The sequence below is a fragment of the Colossoma macropomum genome, unplaced genomic scaffold, assembly GCF_904425465.1.
Source record: "Colossoma macropomum unplaced genomic scaffold, Colossoma_macropomum, whole genome shotgun sequence".
NCBI lineage: Eukaryota > Metazoa > Chordata > Actinopteri > Characiformes > Serrasalmidae > Colossoma > Colossoma macropomum.
The window spans coordinates 10,916,182-10,925,971 of NW_023494786.1; the positions used below are offsets into that span (position 1 = coordinate 10,916,182).

At 38.0% G+C, this 9,790-nt stretch overlaps 1 protein-coding gene across 2 annotated transcripts; it reads right to left on the reverse strand.

Annotated features, from left to right (window-relative positions):
- Positions 1-1,926: 1,926 nt before the first annotated feature.
- sdhdb (succinate dehydrogenase complex, subunit D, integral membrane protein b) lies at positions 1,927-9,199 on the reverse strand. Of its 2 annotated transcripts, none has more exons than XM_036560722.1 (4): positions 9,111-9,199; positions 7,940-8,050; positions 4,924-5,071; positions 1,927-3,279 (listed from the first exon to the last, which is right to left on the reverse strand). In XM_036560722.1, exons 1-4 carry the CDS (start codon positions 9,157-9,159, stop codon positions 3,114-3,116), a joined length of 474 nt encoding a protein of 157 aa, XP_036416615.1. In that variant the 5' UTR covers positions 9,160-9,199; the 3' UTR covers positions 1,927-3,113. The 2 variants fall into 2 exon arrangements, with proteins under 2 accessions (XP_036416615.1, XP_036416607.1); XM_036560714.1 differs by having other exon boundaries at positions 4,924-5,074.
- Positions 9,200-9,790: the final 591 nt, after the last annotated feature.

Genomic DNA, 9,790 nt, shown 5'->3' on the forward strand with positions numbered 1-9,790 from the left:
GCAAATAAATAGAAATTGAACATTTGCTCCAGTCCTCACAGGCCAAAACACTGCAAACTTCAGCACACTACCTCATTAAACACACCTGATTCAGCTCATCAGCCAATTAGCAAGGCCTTCATGAACTGAATTCGAAACTTTAGGTGATAATCTCTGTAGGCCGGAACGTCCCCAGTGTAGCAGATGTGTTAACTCATATTCACTTAGAAAATCAACAAAACATGCATTTGACCAGAAGAGTTCAAACTTTTGACTGTACATACATGGAGAAGCAACCCTAAAAGGGATTTTAGCCATTTAGTTTGATTTCAAAGCTTGGAAATACTGTATGGAGAAAATATCCCAACTGCTAAGGTGTTTTGATGGCAGGTAAGAATAGTGTTGAGAATCACTCATATCAGCAAATATGGCCACACAGTCACTGCAGGATTAGCTTTGAGTGCACAGTGAATGACCATATTGTGTACTTCGGTTTCTGTAACCATGCCCTATTTGCTCCACATCACACACATGGTGTACTCTCTTTGACATACTACTTAGTATGGCAGTATGTGGTTTTGGTTGCAGACATAATGTGTGTACACTGTCAGAAAAAAAGGTACGAAACTGTCACTGGGGTGGTACCCTCAAGAGTACATCTCAGTACCTCTAGTCAGGGAACATAATTGTACCAAAATCCATTGAAATTATATTTTCTAAGTTATATTGACTCCACCCTCCCGCGACCCAGAAGGATAAGCGGCTTAGAAGATGTGTGTGTGTTTATTGACTCCACACACCCCATCTTGTCTCCAGGATTTCTATTTTTCTGTTCTGTTTTAAAACAAAACGTACTTTTCTTCTGGGAAGAACTTGTTTAGGGTTCACAGTTGGACCTTAAAACCACTGTTGTATCATTGAGGGTACATTTACATTGTTTGTACCTTGATGAATGAAAAATGTACCTGCACAGAACCTTTATTGATAACAGTGTAGGGTGTGATCACCAGGACTGAGATTGGTAACCTCTGATTTAAAGGATCCATATCTTACATTTTCTTGCATTTTATTTTTCCCCTGACGTCCACTTATAATGCTGGTTGGCTTTACGTACCAAAAACAGTCAGAATTTATTTTTACATTACCATTTTCTATCCTCTCCTTATGCATTAGAATTGAACAGGCTGTTACCGCACCTTTAAGACTGATCTATGCAAAAGACATCTGTGCTGCTCAGTACTGTGCCTCATTCAGAAAGCAGTCTGGGCTGAAACTCTCCTTATAACGGGGAACACAGCTCTGATCCTGGAGGGCCGGTGTCCAGCACGGTTTTGTAGTTTCCTTACGGTAACACATTCACATTGCCATAACATGGCAAATAACAGACAAGTCAAGTTGTGTATGTCTGAGCAGAAAAGTTGCCAAACCGTGCTGAACAGCAGCCCTCCAGGACCAGAGCTGTGAACTCCGGCCTTATAACTTCAGTGTGAATGGGTGGAGCTAAACTGCTGTAGTCTGAATAGGCAGGTATATGTAAATTATTGTTTATTACTGTTTTTCACGACCTCACAAAAACAAGTAATTTAAAACAGGCTGTTTTCACGGACTGTACGGACTGAAGAGTGAATGGTACGTTTTGAAATTACTTTTACATCCTACTTCAAAGTCTTTAAATAAAAAAAGTAATTTTCAGTTGGTTGATTTAGAGATTTGTCCCCATCTGTGATCTTCGAGATGTTTGCTTCACTGTGCATTTGGACAAGGTCTGGCCTGTTTGCATCTTTCTCTTGGTGAAAAGTTAAGTGATGATTTGATGTCATATTTTAGTGACATTTCAGTTGAATCCAAAGAGAGATCTATGAAAATTATACATTACATACAAACCAATTGTGTGAGTTTGGACAAACGGCTTTCTATAACTTCAGTAGTCTGAAATAAACCACACAATCCATAAAACTTGCTTTATTTTGGTGAGACTTAGTATGTTTACCCAAAGCTAACTTGGGCGTTAAAATCTGACAGAGCAGATTCGTAACACTGAGTGACAGAGTGACATCTCACTCGTGATTAAGCCTGAGCTTTTACAAATACACTTAAGCACAGATATTATGTTTACAAAGACCGTCTTGCTTTTTCTGTAGTCTGAAATCAATTACACCCACATTATACCCCAACTTTACAGAAAACAAAGCCCTGATCTACTCTGATACAAAATCTGATTCCAAGTGCAGATCGAGTCAGCTGTGATCGAGCGCACTTGCTTTCGATCATTTTGATCACACTGAGCCGCAAGTCTTATTAAGGGAAGCATATAGAGACAGCTAAAACTGCAGACAAACACAATGAACATAAGCGGAGCGTTGCACGTTACAAGGTGTTGCCCACTGAATACAGGTTAATCACAAACTACTAACACATCCCCAATTTGATCAGAACTGAGGCCATGCAAAGGTGCTATCTGAGGCTGAAGTGCTGACAGTGGTCTTCCTCTCAACCGCAATTAACCATCAAGGAAGACTTCCAAGTCACAAAAAGAAACAGTCAGTGAAACAGGCAGTGAAGCGTGAGGGTCTCTAACAGCCTGAGGAAAAAAACGTTATATAAATGTTCATCATCTGTGATAAATACTTCAGAATGCTTCCCACCACTCCACAAAAGAGCTCGATCAAACTGGTTTCACAAAAAGGATTCTTTCAAGCTGGGTAAGCAAAACCGAACAGTGGGTTTCCAACCCAGCAAAAGATGAACACATATTTTAAGATTGTTGACATGAGGACAACAATTAAAATGGCTTGGACAGACATAACTAGACACTGATATTTTCCCTTGATGAATGCTAACCATATGAAATATGGCAGTCATAGTTTTAACCTTAAAAAAATAACCCATGACAGTCATTTCACCTATCTGTATAGATGAGACATACAGAGGAGTCAGCCCAACAGAAACCCCAACGATATTCGCTTAGTAATCAATTAATTATGAACACTTATGAATCGATGTGGTATCTTGTCAAAATTATATATTTATAGAATTTACATGGAATCCAACAAATGTGTACAATCAGCTGGGACATGATGAGAAAAGCTCCAGGACCCGTACTTCACTTTCCCCACCCCTTCAATTCAGTCCATCTATTTACTCCATAGAAGAGCCACTGCTTTACATATCCCTACATCGTGGTAGTTGAAGTAGCAGAGACCCGCAAAGGTGACAGTGGACAGAAAGAAGAGGCCTGCTCTGGCCAGCTTGACTTTAGAATCACCGTGAACGTAGTCCGTCACAACCTGGCCCAGCCCCCTGAAAGAAAAGACAGCACAGTTACATACACAGCAAAGCTGGGTGATATGACAAAAATATATCAGGATGCACAAAATATAACAATATTTATTTTATTTGACGTCTGATAAAAAGAACCAGTAGTGCTACTATTTAAAAATAACATTAAGAACTATGATCACAGCAATCTGACTCCACTTGTAATGAAGTTCTCTTTGTAACAAAACACGCAGTTGTTTCGTATTCTTTAAGCACTGACGACATCCATGATCTGCTCAGAAAAGCATACTGTGACATAATTTATCGCAATAATGATAAATATCATTGTATTGCCCACCCCTATTATATAGTATGGACCAAACACCAAACTGTTTGCCTTAATTTTGTTTTTCCTCCACTGTGCTGTCCTCAAGTGCTCATCAGATTAAACTGAATAATCAGTTAAAGCAATCATGAACTTTGTGTTTGTTTTAACATCCTTTAAAAGTTTTTTCTTATTAAAACTCAGGAATCTAGAACCTGATCCGCAAAGATGTAGAGACAACCTGTACAACTCAGAGCCAAGAACTGTTTCTTCAGTTATTTCTGTGAAAGGCAGGTCTCTGCACATTTCAGCAGGAACATCTTAAAATCTTTGAAATTTTGAAATCTTTAGGGCTTTTCCGAAATTAGCTGACTTCCCTTGAGCTTTCTCTAATGATACTTAAATGCTTGTATTAAAAGGTATTACAACCACGCAAACATCACTGCTTACTGATGTGCAGGAACAGTCTTTTTTTTGATAACTATATCAACAATAGTGAAGTGATGTGTTTCATCAGGGCTGGACAAAATTACTTATTTTTATTTGTATATTGTATTTTTTAGCTCTTAAAGTAAGCTAAACTTTAACTCTGGGGCAATGCAGGTTTTCTCCAAGTTCTTTCAAATGTAAAACTAAACAATTAACCACACCAATTCTATTTTTAACATTTCCCTTTTTTATATAGTCAGTCATTATGAGAAAAACAGGTCAAGTGCCTCACTTGCCTCAGTTCAGGTCAATGTACACAATTCTACAATAGGAAAGACTTCTGACAAAATGGCATTCATGAGAGAGGTGCAAGACACCGCTGACCAAAAAAGAGCACAAAGGCTCATCTCACATTTGCCAAAAACATCTAGATGACCCGCAAGAATTTTTGGACTAATGAGTCAAATGTGGAACTTTCTGGAAGACAGAAGCTAACACCGCATTCGACAATAAGAACATCATAGCAACAGTCAAACATGGTGGTGGTGCTTTGCTTCTGCAAGACCTCAATAACTTGCCATAACTGATAGAACCAAGAATTCTGCTCTCTATCAGAAAATTCTGAAGGAGAATGTCCATCAATCAGTTTGTGACCTAAAGCTCAAGCGCAGTTGGGTTATGCAGCAGAACAATGATCTGAAGCACAGGTAAACCTCTGAATGGCTCAACAGAAACAAAATTAAGATTTGAGTGGCCAAGTCAAAGTCCCGCTGTAGCAGGGCCTTAAACAGGCACTTCATGCTCATATATGTGACAGATCAGCAATAATAGAAGAAATTGGCAAATACTTTTTCACAGCACTGTATATGACAAAAAAATTGGCACTAGCCCTGGATTATACCAGAAAACAGACCATGCTGTTATGTCCTTACCAGTGTCCATGCAAAGTAAGTGCTGCTGCCAAAGAGTAGTCCATTACAGGGCCTGGATAGAAATAGGCCATAGGGCCCAAGCTGAGGAGAATTACACTCAGGACCCGCTCTCCTGTCCAGTGCAGCGAGGCAGCTTTGGACCCAGCGCCTGCTGCAAGACACAAATGACAGTTCAGTGATGAGCAAAACTGTGTCAAGTTGCAACATACAATAGTCCTGTGTGAGTTTATATGCACTGCGTTATTATCCACTACCATTTATGGTAAATGGTAAATCATACGGCACTATTGCTGTCCTGTACTTAAAGTTTGCACACAGTCAACAACAACAACAACAACAACAACAACAATAATAATCTTTATATAGCACTTTTAATGACGGTGGCAGATTAAAGTGCTTTACAGACAGGTGATAAAGTTTAACAGTAATTATGAGTATTTAAATCATAAGAAAATGACACAGACCAAGTTAAAAAGATAAATACCAACTCTGTATCACTCTGAGACAGAAAAGGCCAAACTTCAGCAATATTTCTCAAATGATGAACAGCTACTTTAGTGACTGTGTTTACATGCGCGATAAAACAAAGCTCAGAGTCTAAGATCACGCCCAGGTTTCGTACTTCAGGTTTGATATATGAAGCTAAAGAACCGAGCTTCTTATAAAGCAGTTTTCTTTGAGTTTTAATGCCAAGAACCAGCATTTCAATTTTTTTCATGATTTAGTTGCAGAAAATTGAGAAATATCTGACACACAACTGGTAAGCCTGTCTACAGAGTTTTGATTATCAGAAGGAATGGAAATGTATAAATGTGTGTCATCCGCTATGAAAATTAATATCATGTTTCCTAATGACATCACCTAGAGGTAACATGTATGAAGAGAAAAGCAAAGGCCCTAAAACTGAACCTTGTAGGACTCCACAAGAAATTGTATATTTTTTGATGAATGATTTCCCACTGAAACCATGAACTGTATATTAACCAAATATGATTTAAACCATTCTAAAATTTGCCTGAGAGGCTTACTCAGTATTCAAGATGGTGGATTAGAATCTTGTGATTAATGTGATCAAAGGATGCACTAAGATTCAATGAGACCAGAACAGAAGGATTTTGTGAATCAGCACTGAGCCTGAGATCACTGACAACACAAACCCAATGCTGTCTCAGTATGAAACTTCTCATATAACTTGATATAAGACACACATTTAATTGTTTGAAAACAACCTTTCTGAGACTTTACTTAAAAAAAGGAAGACTTGAAATTGGTCTAAAATTATATTTATGTATAATTTTATATATGTCATATAAATGATATAACACCATGTTATATAAAATTATATAACACCAAACAAATTTGTACTGTTGTTTCTATTCGTTTGGCTGCCACTGTATTTCATTCCTCATTAAAGTCATGGCTGTGAGGAGAAGGAATGACAGTTCAGCATGACTTTGCTTGATCATATGGCAGCTGTGGATTGCCTTAAAGCACTTGGCGTAGAATGACAAGCGCCTGATCTGCAATGCAACCAAGCAGTTTATAAGGAACCCCCTTAGAGCATACAGTTAATCTTGTACAAAGTAAATCTAAAAGCTGTTTTGCTCCAAACACCCAGGGAAACAATCCTCACTGACAGAAATTTACCAAACACACACCTTATGTCCAAAAGTACGGTGACCTGACCATCACACCTTTATGTTTATATATGCTTGTTGTATCTCATTCCAAAACCATGGACATGAATGTGGAGAATAAAATTGAGGGGTTTCCACAAAATGTTTTTGTCTTTGGGAATTTGTGCCCATTAAGTCAAAAGAGCATTTGTGAGGTCAGACACTGACGTTGGATGATGACCTGCCTCGCAGCTGACATTCCAATCCATTCCAAAAGTGTTCAGTGAGGTTGAGGTCAGGGCTCACTGGAGTTCCTCCATAGCAAACTCATTAAACCATGTCTTTGTGGAGCTCGCTTTGTGCACAGGGACTCAGTCATGTGGGAACAGGAATGGGCCTTCACAAACTGGTGCCACAAAGTTGGAAGCATATAATTGTCTAAAATGTCTTTGTATGCTGTAGCATTAACATTAGTCTTCACTGGAACTAAGGGGGGCGAGCACAAATACCGAAAACAGCCCTAGACCATTATCCCTCCTCCACCAAACTTTACAGTTGGCAGGATGCATTCCAGTAGGTGGTGTTCTCCTGTCACAGCATGCTACAAAGCTACAAGACAATTTCCTTTCTAAAGCTGATCCACATGCTTACATGCGTCAGTTCACTGGTGGTCTGGACAGTAAATAAAACGGCTATATTTGTATTATATGTAGACATTGTGACCCCTGGTTCCCATCACCACCACTGTAAAGACATTAGTTTCTCTACAATAAGCCATTTCACTTCAAACCACTCTGAATGACTGTTTACATCCTAAGGACTGAAATATTCAGACATTTTGAAAAACTGGTGGAATTTCCATTTAACTGGAAAGGGATATTTATCTCTTAAGAGGCTGAAAGCTTCTTGATTGCAGTCAGGCTGCATTTACAGTTGACTTAGCCTACAGTAGCAGCACACCTTATGTAACTAATGAACTATTTGAAGACTGAGGCCAAATGATCAAACCATTAGTTTCCGATGTGCTTCTGCTTGTATGGAATAAAAAAAAACCTGCAGCTACACCAGCTCTTTGTAAACCCTGGCCTAAAGTCCTGCTGCAGTTCTCAACAGATTATCATCGCATTAAGAGCATGACCTTGGCTGACCCCTGATTCTTCTCTGAACCTAATGCAAGACTTTACTAAGACATACTAGCACATGGACAAATCACAAGGTATATTCATAAAGACACATGCTCTATACTAGGATGGTGTTTGCTGTTAGTTAAGTAAAGACCCAGGCAAAAGAGTCTGCTCTTCCTTCTTACATGAAAAGCAAGTAAAACATGAGACCAAAAATCTCTCTTTATTTACAATGCATTTAAAATCTTTTAATGAGATCTTTTAAACTCCACTTACCATAGTAAGAAGGTGACGCATGTATCTTAGCTGTGAACAAATACGGGTAATCCTGGTCCTTTTTACGTGCAGCCAAAGGTCGGACAAGATATGAACTGCGGAATAATAGAGCTGTGGAAAATGGCAGGAAAAAGGATACTTACAAACCAAAACAAGGCACTCATTACACACAATAAAATAACTATAAATGTGCCAATGTAGAACACAAAAGCAGATATGTCTAGCAGAAAAGGTCACTGTTAAGTATATAAGGAATTAGATGTGAAGTAGGCTTGGAACAGAATCAGAATCACTGTATTTGACAGAATAGAACATAAACAATATGACAAATACAACAAACACAAAATAAATGAACAGACTCACATAAGAGAATTAATCAAGCATGGGCCTACAATAACGGTGGTTAAATGGTGGTTTGGTATGGCTACTGTGTAACAGCAGTTGTAACAACAAATGCTTAAGTTATTTGCTACAGTTAACCTTTGCTGACAAGCCTTTGGCATATTTATTTTTTTTTTTTAAAGTACAGCTGGGCAATATGACAATATATATTTCATTACTGTGATAAATTATGTCACGATGCAATACGCTTTTCTGAATATATCATGGATATGGTCAGTACTTGTAGAACACAGACTACATTTTCATTATAAAAAAAGCAAAATCAGCCCTGTTTAACTGTAACACAGTATGAATAAAAATGATTGTGTTCACAGTTTTTGAGAGTATTTTTAAATGTAGCACTGCTGATTCTTTTTTCTGTTTTAACTTATCAAATGTCGTGATATATCGTGTATTATGTTATATATTGTATCGCGATATTATAGTGTCGCCACATCGCCGAGCTCTATAGACATCTTTGTAGTCATCGACGCGGCTGCTCTGCGTCTCAGTCACTCAGTTGTATCTAGTTCAATTATCAGCACAAAGGGTTCATATACAGTAGAGATCCTATTCACAGAGTAGCGTTATAACATCTTGTCTTACTCTCAGAGCAGCGTTATAACTCTGGACTCTAAACTCAGCGGCTCCGTGAACTTGAACGTCGTGACATTTTAGCCGGAAACGCTGCTGAAAGGCTGCACAGACTCGTTAAATTCTAAACCAGTGGTTTCAGAAAAACTCAGAAAAAAGCAGACAAACGGTGTAACGTTAAAAGACTGGCACTTACGAGCGACACCCCTCTGACACACAGAGCCGAGCCTCACCAGAGCCGCCATAGCGATCACTACCAACCAAGGGCACACACTCACCCGGAAACAGACCGGCGCTCCGCTGACGCAGAGCAGAGTAAAATAAAAGTGTTTTAAGTCATTTTTAAAATCTACAAAAAATGGGTAAATAAAGCCCGAATTATATGTCTCAGTCTTCTCTTCAAATTATCGAAATTTTGCATACATTTAAGAAATTTGCGAATCATACACTAACCTTTGCTGTATTCGTGGCAAATCCTTTATTTTCTCTATTTTCTGTATTATACTATTCAGGTTTTTAGTTGCCTTTCTCATTGTAAAGCATTTTGAGCTGCATTTTAATGCATGAGAGGTACTATTTACATCAAGTTTTATTATTATTATTATTATTATTATTATTATTATTATTATTATCTAACGTTTTACTTCAACAATCCCTTCATTTGTAATGAGTATTGTATGCATAAAAGCTTGATGAATTTGTAGCAATGTTTCTTAATGTCACTGCTTTTTATTTATTTTGAAACCTCAAGAACGTATTCTTTCATGCTTTTGAGACAACTTGTATCTTTATTATTACTATTAATGGTAATTTTGACACCAAAACAAATAAACAAATAAATAAATACAGGTAATTACTAAGTGAACACAATAATAC

Coding starts and splice junctions, on each gene's coding strand:
- sdhdb (XM_036560714.1), bottom strand. CDS start 9,159: ATGGCGGCTCTGGTGAGGCTCGGCTCTGTGTGTCAGAGGGGTGTCGCT. Junction 8,051..9,110: donor GTGTCAGAGGGGTGTCGCTC/GTAAGTGCCAGT, acceptor CATTTTCCACAG/CTCTATTATTCCGCAGTTCA. Junction 3,280..4,923: donor CTTACTTTGCATGGACACTG/GTAAGGACATAA, acceptor CTTTTCTTTCAG/GGGGCTGGGCCAGGTTGTGA.